The 16,448-nt window shown below is 34.7% G+C and overlaps 1 protein-coding gene across 2 annotated transcripts in view; it reads left to right on the forward strand.

Annotated features, from left to right (window-relative positions):
- LOC109053930 (actin filament-associated protein 1-like 2) overlaps positions 1-15,830 on the forward strand; it is a 39,872-nt gene extending 24,042 nt beyond the window's left edge. For both annotated transcript variants that reach the window (XM_042762693.1, XM_042762694.1), the window contains exons 4-15: positions 1,657-1,753; positions 1,961-2,175; positions 3,390-3,566; positions 4,157-4,249; positions 4,565-4,658; positions 7,919-8,133; positions 8,984-9,087; positions 9,251-9,374; positions 10,115-10,205; positions 12,860-13,029; positions 14,652-14,762; positions 14,896-15,830. In XM_042762693.1, coding sequence (XP_042618627.1) covers positions 1,657-1,753; positions 1,961-2,175; positions 3,390-3,566; positions 4,157-4,249; positions 4,565-4,658; positions 7,919-8,133; positions 8,984-9,087; positions 9,251-9,374; positions 10,115-10,205; positions 12,860-13,029; positions 14,652-14,762; positions 14,896-14,922 — 1,518 coding nt within the window. In that variant the 3' untranslated portion in view covers positions 14,923-15,830. The remainder of the gene's footprint in view (positions 1-1,656; positions 1,754-1,960; positions 2,176-3,389; positions 3,567-4,156; positions 4,250-4,564; positions 4,659-7,918; positions 8,134-8,983; positions 9,088-9,250; positions 9,375-10,114; positions 10,206-12,859; positions 13,030-14,651; positions 14,763-14,895) is intronic.
- Positions 15,831-16,448: the final 618 nt, after the last annotated feature.

A 16,448-nucleotide genomic window follows, 5' to 3' on the forward strand; every position in this document is an offset into this window, starting at 1 on the left:
TAGATAGATAGATAGATAGATAGATAGATGATAGATAGATAGATAGATAGATAGTCTTTATGAGTTTAGGTTTTTCATTTAATATTTATATTTTATTTGAACTTTATTTCAGTCAATGAAAATAATTTTAATAGTTCTAGTTAACAACTAATGAGTTGTGGCTAATTAAATTTAAATTCACATTGAATTTATTTGGTTTTGGAAACCTGTTTGCAAACAGTCATTATTCTTGCAGTTCTGTTGAAGATTTTGATTCATCCCAGGGACTCAAATATTCTGAATCAGTTCACTAAAAAGATTCAATCAGTGACTTTTTATGTTGTTGTGCCAGTAAGTGGCAACACTTAAGCGTGACTTAATCAAGTTTTAATTACCTTCAAGTGTGCTTCAGTAAAAACATATATTTTTTATTTTTTACTGTTTTTTTAAATAGTTATCTTAAATTGATGCCAATGAATTTCACAAGGAAATCCATTATATTGAATCTTGAACAGATAAGATAAGAAAAGGTAAAGTTAGGATCCATGGGAATTGAAGAGTACAGGACTTCTGAAAAATTCTGCTTTTGCCTTTTTTTTTTAACTCTCTGAAGGCTTTTTTCAGTGCTACTGATTTGCCCTCAATGTCCGACTACAAATTACTGACCCCAGTGCCGACCACAGCCATTGTCCTTCAGCTGTGCTCCTCTAGAACAGTCTGCACCAGACTCTCATAAACACTGTGGACCGACTGACCCTCAGTACAACTAAAAACATACTCTCTCTCTCTCTTCCTGTAACTGCAGAGCTGCATTTAAACTCTGGATTTTGAACTCCATATCAGAAAGATATCATCTCTGCTTTGTTTTCCTCAGATACGATGCCTCTCATGTGCACAATCAGGTGATCATGCTGTCCTGCAGTGCTTTCGTCATTTCTGGTTGTGTGGTTGCCATGAGCAGCTCATGTGAAAGTGTTGCGATTGATCAGGGTGCAGATTTCGGTTGTGTGGTCTTCACTGTGGCTTAATGAGTTAGAACTTTGCCTGTTTGTTAACCAAACAGTTGCTGATAGCCATTGACTTCCATAGCATGGAAAAATATGATGGAAGTCAATGGGGACCAGCAGTTGTTTGGTTATGAACATTCCGCAAAATATCATCTTTTGTGTTCAGCAGAAGAAAGGTAGTAAATGATGATTTTTTGGGGGGTGAATTATCACCCCAAAAAAAAAAAAAAATGTAAAAATGTTTTACTACTAAATTTTTTTTTTACTGACCCATATATATATATTATCATATATATAATATATAGAATATTATCATATATATATATATATATGGGTCAGTAAAAATGTTTTTTGAAAGAAACAGTAATTTTATTTATCAAGGAAGCAATACATTTATCTATAAATCACTATAATAACATTTATATTACAAAAGATTTCTATTTCAAATAAATGCTGTTCTATTAATCCTTTTATTCATCTAAGAATCCGGATAAAATTACATTTTAAAATTCAAATTTCACAATATTACTGATTTTACTGTATTTCTGTCAAATACATGTAGCCTTGATGAGCATAAGAGTCTTCCTTCAAAAAAAATGTGTCAATGGTGTTCTTACTTTGAAAATACAGTGTTTTCTTTATGTGTGTGTGTGTGTGTGTGTGTTCTCAGTCTATGAGTCCTGCTGTTCCCCCGCATGCCCCATGTTTAGAGGACGAGGACTGTTACGAGGTAGCAGAGCCGTTTGTTCTGGCCAGTCAGTCTACAGGTCAGTGTGACAGCCCACTACTAAAAGACATAACAGCTCATTTTTAAAGGGATAGTTCACCCAAAAATGGAATTCTGTCATTTACTCACCTTTAACATCAATCCAAACCTCCCTACTTACTTTCTTATATAGGACACAAGACAATTCAGCAGTTTAATGAAACAACTGACATCCACATGTAATGCTAAAAACCCATCTTTGCCTCAGATAAAGTGGATTCAGACAGCAGTCACTACGAGTCGTATGGTGAAGAGGATGAAGAGGAGTTTGTGAAGGACAGAGCTCACTACATCCAGTGGAGCTCCTCTCAGCCGTGTTTAAGACCCGTGCCAGAGTCACGCATCTGTGGATACCTCTGGAAGAAGAAGTGGCTGGGTCAGTGGACGCGCCAGCTCTTCATTATTAAGCACAACTCACTACTGGTAAGAGGTTTCATATGACTCTATTCCAAACTGCTTAGTTTTTTTGTCTACACATTCATGTGCTCTTAGGTAGTATGTTTACACATCCAGTTAAAATCACGCTACAATGTTTTTTTTTTTACGTTTTTACGAGCTACAGTCGTCATCTGTCTGTGCAAGTATGCATGACACAAACTGAATATTTGAAGGATTTAATACACCAACGTGTCACATCTGTCTTTCAGAGCAATATCAAATCTTTTTTACACTTTCGAAGTGACAGTACATAACAGGAAAAGTCTGAAACCAGCTTTTCTGTGTTTTTGTATTTGGTGTAATATGATAAACACCATAGCTAAGACACTGATTTAAAACATTTATCCTGGGCAGCTACATTGTTTCGAGTCACATTGCCCACCATACAAATATTGATTTAATACTTGACTAATACACTCAGTAGTTTCCTGAGAAGTTTAACTTTAGCATGTTGCTAAGCTAATAACTCCTTACTCTAAAATGCACAAAAAACACATAACACACCCAAAAATTGGGTGAAACAGAACATTTGTAATATAAAGAAATTGTTTTGTATAGATAAATGAGAATTAAATCTGAATAAGAGTCAACAATTCAAATCGAAATAGAAGAAATCTAAAATTTTGCTCAGTGGTATTAAATGTGCACTTGTAATGTACTTGAAATATACATAATTAAAAGTATGTTTTTTTTTAAAAACTGTACTTGCAGAGGATATGTTTTTAATGAAAGAAAAGGCCACTTAAATGTCATGCTTTAAAATACACTTATTTTGATGTTGACTAACATACTTAAGCACATGTAAAGTACTTAATTATAATTTTAACTGTAGTGTTTTTAAAGTTAACATATATCAGTGCAACTTCATCCTTACCAATGTGTAATTACAAATATATTTAAATACATTGCGTACAAATTTCAATAGAAATTAAGTATATTACCATAAATGCTTTAACCATATTTCAACACAATAAAACTAATTATAAAATTACTTATAAAGGTGTACTTAAATTCTATTTAAGTGGGTAAACAAGCACTAATGAAAATAACATTTTAATTATGAACTATAATACATTTTCATTTAATTGTAAATAACATGCAGTTAAGTGTCTGAAACATAAAAATATATTGTTTCCCTAATAAATACTCTCTTAAGTAACTGTATAGTGTATAATATATACTTCATTTTTCACTGGTAGTGTTTTAAGTGTGCTAAAGACCTGCACCCTCTGCTGGAGCTAAACCTCACGGGTTGCTACGTGGTCTACAAATCCAATCACAGTAAGAAGATGCAGCACAAGCTGAAGGTGGTGGCCGGTGCCGAAACCGTTATCTTGGGCTTCCAGAGCAGCACGCAGGCCGAAGAGTGGAGGAAGGTCTGACCAAGTCTAAACACAGACTTACATTTAACCCAAAAATGCAAAATTTGCCATCATTTACCCTAAAGTTGTTCCAAACCTGTATGGCTTTCTTTCCTCTGCTGAACACAAAAGAAGATATTTTGAAGAATGATAGTAACCAAACAGTGGACGGTAGCCATTGACTTCAATATGGAAGACTTCAATAGTCATAAAGAAAAGAAATACAATGGAAAAAAGTATGACAAAATTTAATTTTGGGGGTAAAAATTCCTTTAAAGTTTGATTAAATGGAACAGTGACAGAAATTTCTTCCTTATTGTGTGACATTAAATTTAATAAAAAGACCAAATTTGGGGTAAACTTGCTTCTATGCATTGTTTGTAATGTGGCATTATACTCAAAAATGGAAGCAGATGAACATGAGCTCAAAACATTTAAAAATAACAAACAAACATATGCACAGATATGTTATTGTTTACAATAAGATGTATAACATGCATTTAAAAAATAGATGTTGTGAATTTTTATTTCATGACGACTTTAACCTGTAAATAACCTGACATGTTTTTTGTTTTTGCTTTGTTTTTTGTATGTCTCATTTGTAGATAATAGAAGAAGTGAGCGTCCCCTCTTATTATGAGCCTGAATCCCAAAGCTCTTCATCCATCCTGAGGAGCGAGAGGCTGGACTCTTGCAGGGTAAATCATGCCAGTTTCTGCTATCTGTGTTAACACCATTATCAATTGTGATGGACACAGCAAGAGAGTAGCAGCATAACTTCATTTCTCTGAATGAGATGTTACAGATTTAGCTTGGTGGGTAATCATCTGCAGACCTTTCCCTCACATCCATTCCACAGAGTCTCTTTCATGAATTTCCTAAACTGATTAGCAAAGTCTTATGTTCGATCTTAAGCCAATTTGTAGATAAAGGACGGAATACCTGTGTTGGGAACATTCTGGGCTTGCTAATGTCATTTAGTGAGTTCTTATAGTCTCTCTTTCTCGCTTTAGTCAAGTACTGTCCTCCATACGGATTCGGATGAAGAGAAAATCTCAAGTCTTCCGTCTGCAGTTAGCAGTGTGGAAATCAAAGACAAAGACCTAGGTGAGCAGACATACTTGCGTTTGCAACTAAGGAGATTGTTGGAGTCGTGGCCTAGTGGTTAGGCATTGAGCTGTGGTGCACATGCAGTATATGTGGGTTTGAGTCTTGCTCGCATCATTTCCAGATCCCATTCCCTTCTCTTCCTGCCCTCTTTCCACTATTCTCTCAATGAAAGCTCAAAAAAGGAAGTTGAAGTAAATGCATGGCATGACTCTCATCCATCAGGAAGTAATTGGATGATAAAAAGCATTTATATAATTTAAACAAGTCTTTAAATACCTGTTAAACATTTAAATTTACAAACCTCCCAAACATTGACAAAAATGCTGCAGCAGGGCACATTTCGAGTTTCCTACTGGTTACTGTGTCTATTTCTCTTTTGTTCACGTTTTAAACTCTTTATTTATCTTTTTTTTTTAGTTTTTGTTACTTTTTTTTTTTTCAAATTGAAACATTTTCAGTTTACTTCTAATTATTTTAGTAAATATCGGCCATCAAAAAATCTGTATCGGTCGACCACTAGTTTGGAAGTCAGTTCACTCTTCAGCCATACAGTATTTGCTAGTTCAGGCATCAAAAGCCAACTCCTATCTGAAGTGAAATGGTGAAATACCGGAAATTTAAATTTAACATTAACTGTTCCATAAATGTTGTTATTTATTCTCAAATGGCATTAAAACATTTTTTAAGTTGGACCAGCCAATATGCATGTGCATTCCTAAGTGTGCGACTTAGGTTGTTTTTTATTCTCAAATGGCATTAAAACATTTTTTAAGTCCAAATCTAATCAAAACTAGTGGTTTTTTTTCAGTGATGTACATTTTTTAAGTTGGACCAGCCAATATGCATGTGCATTCCTAAGTGTGAGTTTTTGGTTGGTTTTTTTATGTATAGGGTGGGACCTTGACAATTGCTGATTGGTTCTTTTATGTATAGGGTGGGACCTATTCTGGTTAGTGGACCTATTCTGCCCACCCTATACATAAAAGCTTAGTTATCAGGTCATTTCAATTGTGCATCCAAACCACTTCCATTACATCACAAGTTTGAGCAATCAAGCCAACCAAGTTTATGACTCATTGCATTTTGATAAAAAATTATGAAGGCAATATTTTTGCAGTTATGAATCATTCACCATAAAACCAGAAAGAAATTTTAAGAATGTAAATAGCGTCAGGTTTAATCCCTGCATTTCCCTCAGTGCTTTGTTGTCATTCCATAACCTAATGCTGTTTCTAATTAAAGACGTGTACCAACAGCATATGCTTTATACTCCATATGTGGAGAAGGTCTGTATATGTTGCGTTTGTGCTAGTGCTGCTATTAACACACTGTGGCATTGTTCACTCGCTAGTGTTTTGGTGTTATTCATTAGGGGCTAAATTCACTGCGTGCCGCACAGGACACAGGCTGGGTGTTTTCCACACTGTGCCATTGTCTGTGGACGGATTCCTGTGAGATTTGATTGTCACCTTTGACACCAGGGTTACAACCACAGCAATGACCTCAGAAGTTTGGTTTGTAAATATATAACTTTACAAAAAACTTTCAGCGTTTATGGAAGAAGAGCGTGTATTTGTTTATAAAGCAGGAAAGCTATTTCTTTTTTGAAAGAAGTAAGCAAATGAGATTTTGAAGGAGATCAAAAGTTTCATTGAAACTTAGAAGTGGCTACAACTCACCACTGGCTTAGTAATGTTTTTATGTTTTTTTATTGAAAACATGCACTCGCTGATTAGAGACATGTGTAGATGTCTACTTTATGTGTTTCCACAAACAACTTGAAAGGGAAACCTTCAAACAAGTTTATTTGTTTATTTATGTGTTTGCACGAGTGTACTTTGATTACCGACTCACCAAACTTTGTTTTAAGCTGAAACATGGAATTTCTGCAGCACTATCATAACTGAACTGAATTACAAAAGTAGATAGTTTAAAATGTTTTGGGTAGATAGTTTAATTAGATAGTTTAAAATATTTAAAACAGTTGTCTGCAATTGGTCAATAAGCAGAAAGCACCACCCTAAACAAGTCATGGTTAAGCCAATGTGTTGTGTGAGTCAAACAAGTGCTCAAACAAGTGTTTTGTTAGCGCCACAGAGACAAAAACTGCATCCCAAATGATGCACTATGCACGTATACACTATGTTCTTATGCACTGTGTACTCAAGCATGTAGTGTATGAATTATGTAAGGTTAATTTGTCATTCAGCATCAGAGTCTGATAGCTCCTCCCCCTTCACTATGTAATTAAAGCTGTGACAGTTGAGTGCACAAAGTGTCCAACATTCCACCCTTAATTTTTTTGGTTATTTAAGTCATCATCCATGTATTTAAAGTGCACTTTTTCTTTTTGGAATTTTCAATGTGAACACACTACTCACACTGTTTATATTACAAAACATCATAGAATAGTGCATGAGTACACAATTAGGGAGGCACCTAAAGTCTGTATACTTTACACTAATTGTTTTACATTAAATATACCATTTACTCTATTTCAGGTAGACTTGCAGTTTACACTACCAATGGATTTATGCTTATGATTTATATATTACTAGCTCCATTTGCTGTTCGACTTGGTGTTTTGTGATGAGATTTAAAATTTATTGATTCTGGTAATAGCTTATAAGAGAAGCAAGTATGAATTTACAATTCTCTGACACCTTGGAATAATTATCAATAAAACCAGTCAGTTGTTTATCTGTTTCTGTGTGGGTTAAGAGCAATGTGTACAAAAAAGATCAGATACAAAAGATTCACTTCCACCCATGTAATATTTACACTAAGGTGTTTCACCCAAAATCTGACTATAAACTTGAACATGTTTATAAGATTTAAAACATAGGCCTGAGTACTACTTCAAAGAAGCCAATAAAAAGTATTTAATAGGCTAGAATACTAAATTACACTTGTACTTAGTATCTCAATCAAAAGATTAAGAAAAAGTATAGTCCAAATGAACTTTTCTGTAGTGTATGCCAAGTATACGAAAATATAATATTGTTAAGTGTATCTCTGATTATTACAAAGATATGATAGTATTTTTGTGTTTTATATGTTTTATTATAGAGTAGTTGTAAGATTTTTTTTTTTTGGAAGTGTATTTGTTTTTCAGTTGTAATTGTACAAAACATTGTAAATATTAATTAAGCACACCAAAAATTGCAATTTGAAATGTAATAAGCTACGCAAAAATATAACCGAGCACACAGATTATTGTGAGGCATGTGGACACTTCTGTTTCTCTCTATCCTCAGTGGGCTTCCTGAACGTGCTGATGAACTGTCAGTGGCAGAGTCTGTGGTGTCGGGTGGAGGACGGGGTCCTGAAGATGTATCGGGACGAGGCGTCAGAAGAGACCCCTCAATACACGGTTCAGCTCAGAGGGAGTGAGGTGCGACCCGGCCCGGATACAGCACATGCTTACCGCATTACCATCACACAGCACGGGGACCAGATGGCTGTACTCGAGGTACGGTAATGATTCGAGACCCGCTTACCACTTGTGGAGCTCTGTGATGTGATCTAGAGAAGCTACACAGTTAAAAAGTGCTAACCTGATACTGTTACCTTAAAGAGGTGTCTCTAAAAATGGTTTTGTTGTTAAATTTATTTTATTGGTTCAGTGATGTTCAGTGAAATAATATTTTTGACTTAAAAAGGTTTTTTTTTTTTTTTTTTTACCAGATTTGACTATTTTTAGGTTTCCTTTTTTTTTTGGTATGCAGTAGGAAGTGTTATTTTAATATTATTCATATACTCTTACAGTATAAGTTTTAATAATTTAGTTTTGTGTTTTTGAGTTTTTATATATTACTATTTAGCTTTACTTATTTTTATTTATTTTTTTTTCTTTATTTTTTTTTTTTTAATTTTGGTACTTCAGCTTAAACCTATTTTCAGTTAGTTGCCAAGGCATCATTTTTGGTTAAGTTAAATTTTTTTAGGTTTTAAATTTTTTTTTTTTAAATCTAAATCTAATATTTATATTTTATTTTTTTTCAAATTCAGTTTAAAAACTGTTTTTAATAGTTTTTGATTTCATTAGCAATCAAAACGCTGTGATTCAGATTGAAGGGCTGAAACGTTAGGATATTATTTCTTAAAATTTATTGTACTGCCCACACATCATTTTATAGGCAAACATCTTCTTTATTGGCATGCAATATTTTCTTTATTGTGCACATGGTACCTTGGTAATACCATGTTTTTCTACACATACCATGGTATTACCATGAGTTTTTGAATTGTGATGTTGTGGTAATACAATGTTTTTTAGACATCACATTCCAACATGCTATTCTTTGTGTGTGAATGTACAGGCCAGTTGTGCAGATGATAAAGAGCAGTGGGTTCAGCTCCTGCAGGATGGGAGTTCAACTGCAGCTGGATCTGCATATCAACACACCAGCCATGAGTCACTGAGGTATGACACACACACACACACACACACATTCACATGCTGTCTGTCTGCTGCCAGTATTCCATATGAACCGAGCATGAATCACTGAACTACACACACACTCACAGAAATACTCACATTCTTTCTGCAATCCTCTTTCCATTCTTCTGTTTCCTCTGTTCCTCAGTGGTCTGAAAAGCCGCAGGTTTCCCACCTCGAACATGTACATGGATGACCCCTTTCAGCAGCTGTGTGGTCCATCAGTCCACCCGCAGCCCATCTATTCAAACTCCTCCATACTAGAGCACATGGTACGGTCCAGCAGAATGAAGTGTATTTGACCTGTGTGACCAGATGAAAACAATATTAATTCTGTGGTTTAAACAAGCTGTTTGGTTTTGTTTACAGTTTTCAGCATCAAATCAGCATATTATTATTATTTCTGAAGGATCACTGGAGACTGAGTAATGATGCTGAAAATTCAGCTTGGCATCACAGGAAGAAATGACATGTTTTACTGTATTTTCATCAGACAAATAAAGAATTGGGGAAGAGACTTAATTCAAAAATATTAGAAAAATGCACTGAACCCAAACTTGGAAATATTGTATATGTGGGAAACACAACTGGTGGCATGTTATTACTTTTTTTTTATATTCAATATTTTCAATACGTTTGTTATTGTTATTTATTTCAACAAAATAGTATAGAAATTGAATGAGTGCCATTTGGAGGTTATTGGTCATAGCAAGAAAATATTGGAGGCTGCAGGTGTGGGGATGAAAAATAAAAGATTAGTGACATCAGCCAAAAATGAAAAAGGTTTCAGAGCAAGTTTTCACATTTTGGTGAAAGACAAAGTTTTTTTTTTTTAAATGCATGCACTGATTAATTGTTCACAGTAGGGATGTAAACTATGATAGTACTGTTAATAGAGTACATTTTGATTTTACGTTGACTTGTTTTGAATTCATGGACAGCCATTGTTCATTGCAACTCTAACAAACTAGCATTACTTATAACTTATACATCTGTTGCATCCATTTTTCAGTTTGAGAAACCCTACACTGGTGGAAACGGAGAATCGGTGTCATCCAAGGATTCTGCCAGCTACAGCAATAATGAAATCTTCAGCAACCACAGTGAGTCAGTCACATTACCCCAGTCGCTAATCCTGAGTTGCACTTATTTTTAAGAAAGGAAACGCATTAAGATCAAAATATACTGTACATTTATAGTTCTCTCTCGTTGTATCCGACTTTCTGCCCTCATTGCCTGGTCCTACTCACTCTGTCACCAACTTGGTTGTAAAAGTCATTTTAAAACTCCTTTTACTTTCATGGGAATCTTTTATCCACTCTAACCTCCTTGCCTTAAGCAGATCAGCATCATATCATCAGTCTTTCCAGCTTATTATTCTCTCAAAAAATCTTTGGGAATACAGTAATGCATCTGTTCAATAAAATGAGAGATGCAAATGGTCGTTGGAAGTTGTAATCTACATTAACAAGCCGTGACCACCTATATCGCCTACAGGACAGGCCACTCCTGTGACCAAACATAAATTTCCCTCTTGAGCTCAAAACATATGATTAAGAAATACATACGGCTTTCCTAACCCTCACTCCCTTATCCACAGCAAATACTTGACAATTCAGGGGCATCTGCTTTTAATTTGAACAGTGCTAAATAATTATATAGTGGCTAGTGCCGGAGCTCAAAGCACAACTTTCCATGCTCTTGCATAACATCACAGAGCATCATTTTGTGCCGACATGCCTTTTCGCTTGTTTTATTTGCTTAATAAAGCCAGTGTGACCTAAATAACACACTATGATATTACACTCTTAGGCAATGTTGAGATGCTCTGATGTTTTCGTACACAAACTGACACGATGTGGTGTTTTTATTGACTTTGATGTATTTGATTATGATTATGGATCTGTTTTCAGTGCTGTTTTTCTCATCAGGTTTGTCAAATACAATTTAGCAGGAAATACCATCTGTGCCAAGCGTGTGTGGTGATGGTCAGTGGAGATATTTGATCGTATTTATCATGGAAACATTTACCACAAAGTGCCATGCAAAATTTATGCTAGGAACAATTAGGAAGTGGCATAGTACCATCAGTAGAGCATTTAGAGATATGTATTTTAATTGTGGAAATGAGTTTAGGAAGGAAATCTAATGTAGTCGACATATACTGCTAATTAAAAATTTGGGGTTGGTAAGATATTTAAAAAAAAGAATGAATGAAGGCTACATTTTATTGGTCAAAATACATCAAAACAGTAATATAGCTAAATATTACTGTAATATAATTAGAGTTTAAAACAAATAAACTGTAATTTATTCCTGTGATGCAAAGTTGAATTTTCAGCATCATTACTCCAGTCTTCAGTGTCACATGATCTTTCAGAAATCATTATAATATGCTGATTTGCTGCTTAAGATTTATTATTATTATCAATGTTGAATACAGTTATGCTGCTTATATTTTTGTGGAAACTGATAACATTTTTTCAGGATTGTTTGATGAATAGAAAGTTTAAAAGAACATCTTTTATTTGAAATAGAAACTTTATAAATGTCTTTACTGTGGATTTAATGCATCCTTGCTGTGTTAATTTCTGTAAAAAACACTTATTTTGTACTGACCCTTAAACTTTTGAATGCTAGTGTATGAGCTGTGTTTAGAAAGCGTCAGCGTGTGAGCGCGAGTGTGTTTTATAGTCTTGTGTACTATAGGGCATGTGAGGTGAGGTTTGTGTTTCTGGACTGTCTCAGCAGAGGAGGGCAACACTCTCCTGCTCCCATTTTGGTAGGGATCAGAGGCGACTGGCACTTTTTTCTCCAGTGTGGTTTTAGAAGCAGTGCAGGGATGTAGCCTTGTGGTGTACACACACACACACACACACACACACACAGACATCCTCTAAGATTCTTCAGTCAAAACCATGAGAATATCATGTTTTCTTTTTGAACCCAACTTTCCAGAACATGCTCTGCTCAGAGATTAAGAGAGGGTGAAAAGTAGAAAAGTGAATCAACATCCACTAAACCATGAAAAATCAAATAAACTCTCTTAAAACACTTTTTATACTCAAACTATTTTAATATGCCTATTAACAATGTCCCACAGTGGACACACATGCATTAGAGGGGAATTCTGTTTTTTTTTTTTTTTGTCATCTCAAATGACGTAGAGTGATTACAGCTTAATTGGAAACTACACACAAAAAAATAAATTTTACAAGTTAATATAAAAAAGTGGTTGGCTTTTATACAAAAAAAAAAAAATGCATACACCACAGTTCACAATTTTTATTTTTATTATTTTTTAAAGAATTAATTTGATCAAAAGTGACAGTAAAGACTTTTATAATGTTAAAAAAAGATTTATTTCAAATAATTTACGTTATTAATCTAACTTCCTGTTCATCAAACAATCCTAAAACAAAAAAAAAAAAAAAAAAAGTCACGATAATAACAAGACAGAAGGAATGTTTCTTGAACATCAAATCAGCATATTAGAAAGATTTCTAAAGGATCATGTGACCCTGAAGACTGGAGTAATGATGCTGAAAATTCAGCTTTGATCACAGAAATAAATTACATTTTTAAAATATATTGAAATAGAAAAGTTATTTAAAGTTAATGGAATAATATTTCACAGTATTACTGTTTTTGCTGTATTTTTGATCAAATAAATGCAGCCTTCGTGCATTCGAGACTTCAGAAATCATCGGTGATTTGATTGGTAGTGTGTATTTTATGTGTGTTTTTGTGTTTTTAGGTACAAAACTGTTTGAGATTGAGAGGGGTGTGCAGAAGCTGGACCTGACAGGAAAGAGACGTGTGCAGTTGCGCGCGGGGTCAGAGATCAACCTCGTGAGCGTGGGGACGAAACCAGCTAAACGGAATTCCTTCAGACGCTCCCTCGCTTTCTGCGCTGAGCGAGCACAGGTAATTTTCCCTGCGACTCATCCTTCCCTTACAATAAAAGCGTTGTGCCAGTAGCATGCTACAGTTAATATCAGATTATAATACTGTGGTTGGGGGGGGTTAATCATTTTTGTGTTTTTAATGCCTTTACATTTTTTTACCTGCCTGTGTAGTTTTTATTCATTTTTATTTCAGTTTTAGTTATCTAAGTACATCAGGTTAAATAAAATGAATAAAAATGCATAAATAAAAATGAGAACTGTTGCCTTGAACTGAAATAAGTGTAAGTTTCAGTGAAAGTCACGTGACGTGTGGCCAGTACAGTGACCATAGACTGTATAAAGGACAGTGACCCATACTCAGAATTTGTACTCTGCATTTAACCCATCCAAGTGCACACACACAGTAGTAAACAATGTGAGATATGTACACACACACACACACACAGCAGTGTATTAACATTTGAAGAGTTTGGTTAGGAAAAGATTTGAAGAGTTTGGTTCCAAAACATTTTTGATTTTGGAATTTCTGGTTTAATGTGATGTTGTTGTTCATGTATGTTCATGATGACATTTTCTTTTGTTGTTGTAATTAATTTATAGCATTAAAAAGATTTCATTTTGGGAGCGATGACTGACTGAATATATTTTTAGTCCAGTACTGTACATAAGATTAGTATTGACCAAGTTCAGAGGCTGTCATATGTGGATCAACTTACTATCCTGTGTATTTTCAACAGTTTCAATATGAAAAATAACTTTTATATCAATTCCATCGAGAAAAAAAAAAGTGTCATGGATTTATTGCATTTTGGGAAAAAAAAAAATTATACAATTTTATAATAAATCTTTGAAAATCACAATCTGGATTTGAATTTTTTATGTTATTATAACCTAAAGATGCTATATGAACGTTTGAAACAGAAAATAGTGGTTTTCATCTTTCCACTTACTCAAATTTATTGCGTTTTGGAACCAAACTCTTCATTTGTTTTATTTCAAGTAACACACTTTTTTTTTATGGCGTTAGCTTTACTTAAAACGATATTACCACGGTAACCTTGGTACATGGTGAAAAACATGGAAGTACCATAGTATTTTGTGAGGGCTGATAAGAGCAGCTGGGTGTCAGTAGATGACCGAACCGCTGAAGTTTTGTTATTACACTGCCACCTGATGCTGGGATTGTGTAACTGCAACACTTTACAACAAACAAATATTGATTTGCAAGATCAATTACATGAGACAAAGAAGAGATTATTTTGTTTTGGGTCATTTTTTATTTAATTTCAATATTTTCATCATTTTTTTCCAAATTAAAAGATTCTTGGCTACTTGTCCTCTTTGGTGCTTTGTTTGTCGGTTGTTGCTGCCGTTGCGAGTTCAGTAATTACAGTGGGTTGGAGTCACTTCCTCCCAGAGGAGCAGAGAATAAAGCTCAGATAAGAGCTGTTTTAACCCACCATTACACCCTTCTTCATCAAGCAATGACGAGTGGACTCACTGGAGGAGGCTGATGACTTTTGAAATGTTGTGACGCTTGTTTGAGTCATTAATGATATTTCACCGTTTCATCCTTTAAAAGGAAATGTGCATAACACATACTCACTCTTGAACACTCACCTCTGGTTTTGTCTCTTAAAGGGGGGCTTTCTGACCCCACTCTTGAGAAGAACTGCCTCTGCAAAAAGCACCCTAAAGAAAGCTCCGTCTGCCCTGTTTATGGAGCATGGCAGGGTCTTCCAGCGGAGGAAGGTAAGATTCCCTCAGCATGAGCACAATGCACAGACTACCTCCTGAATTTATGATTGTATCGGATTTCCAGATGACTCAGTAGATGTTAGTTTATTATTATAGTAAACTAACCTCTTTCTGATTGTGTTTGTAGGAGTGGGAAACCAAAGCTTCAGGTTGACATCGAGAGAAGACTCTCCCACATTCCCCTCATATTGTCAATATAATATTGCACTGAAAATAATATTCTTTCCAAGCATGTGGATCATGCAGTGGTTTAGATTTGTAAAGTTTTTTATTCTTTTTTGGGGGGTACTTGGTACGTTTATGAAAATAACCGAACACACAAACTCTTTATCAGCATATTCTGTCCGTAGACATCTCATCTTCACACACAGGGTTGCAAGACTGTTAGGGAGCAACTGCAAAACATTTTACGTTTGTAAATATCTATTGAGATGATGCTAAATGTACATTTCTTTAGAAATTAAAGATAACAGCATTGGCGCCAGCATTTCAGGTATCGAATAACTCTATGTCTAGAGAGTGGCACATTTAAATAAAGTGGAGTTTTATGTTTATCATCATAGCACAGTATTTATCCTTATGTAAATCACTTTGCACTGTTTTGAACCCGACCTAAACTGTGTTTGCGGTTTTTAGGAAGGCATTGTCATGGTCAAAATCAGGAATCGTCATTGTGAAGATCAGACAGGATCTTTAACTGATCATTGATTAATGAAGAGTAATTACCTCTTTCTTTTTTGATTTTCACAAGACTCACAAATCTGTGGTAATTTATCAATTTGTAATTTTTTTATTCCAATGCACATACAGTATATTATGTGTTGAGCTTTTCTAATGATGTGCCGTAACCATGTTTTTTATGAAGCATTAGTCTTTACAGCTGAAGAGATTTTGCTGGTACTGATCCCACTCACTTCAGGAAAGCTTTTTCTGTATAGTTTGATAGCTTGGTTTAGACAAAGATGGCCTAATATTGCTGTACAAAAGATAACTGTGGAGAACAAAAATACCACTGATGAACATATTTGTACAATAAATAAAGTAATGCTGGATAAAGCATGATTTCTGTGTCTATGATTTCAATTTAATTTCTCGTTGTCTGTGTTTTATTTGTCTATCATCTGTGTAAGCTTTTAGCCAATGTGCTACAAGGCATATTCATTTGGACAGAGTCATTAACTGGCATAAAGGCATAAAATATTAGGTTTTTGTTGAAAGATAGCCAAAACATAACAAGGCTAGATCATGACAGTAAGGTATATTTTTACATTAAAGAAAACTTTTTGAGATGCAAAAACACTGGAGAAAACTTGTGCATATGTTTCATTTAAATTTCTTTAGAGGGAATTAAAATTTAAAGTTGATTTATAATTTAATGATAAATGACATAGAATGTGTTGCAGTAGAATATGAGAACTTTTGTATATGACATAGAATGTGTTTCAGTTGAAACTATAGGAAATTATATCAAACACTTGACTGATGTTATGAAGTGTTTGGAGTAAAAATGTGTATTTTGTGAGAGAACAGGTTTACAAATGCTTCTCATTACACTGCGGTGTGAACTCACTGTCAGAGAGACGCAGCAAACATGTTTATGTGGGGCCCACATGAGTTACACATGAGCTACAGGGGTACAGACAGAGTGGGCATGGGCTCAAATTGGGCATCTTATCTGGG

Source organism: Cyprinus carpio, chromosome A8 (assembly GCF_018340385.1).
Source record: "Cyprinus carpio isolate SPL01 chromosome A8, ASM1834038v1, whole genome shotgun sequence".
NCBI classification, from domain to species: domain Eukaryota; kingdom Metazoa; phylum Chordata; class Actinopteri; order Cypriniformes; family Cyprinidae; genus Cyprinus; species Cyprinus carpio.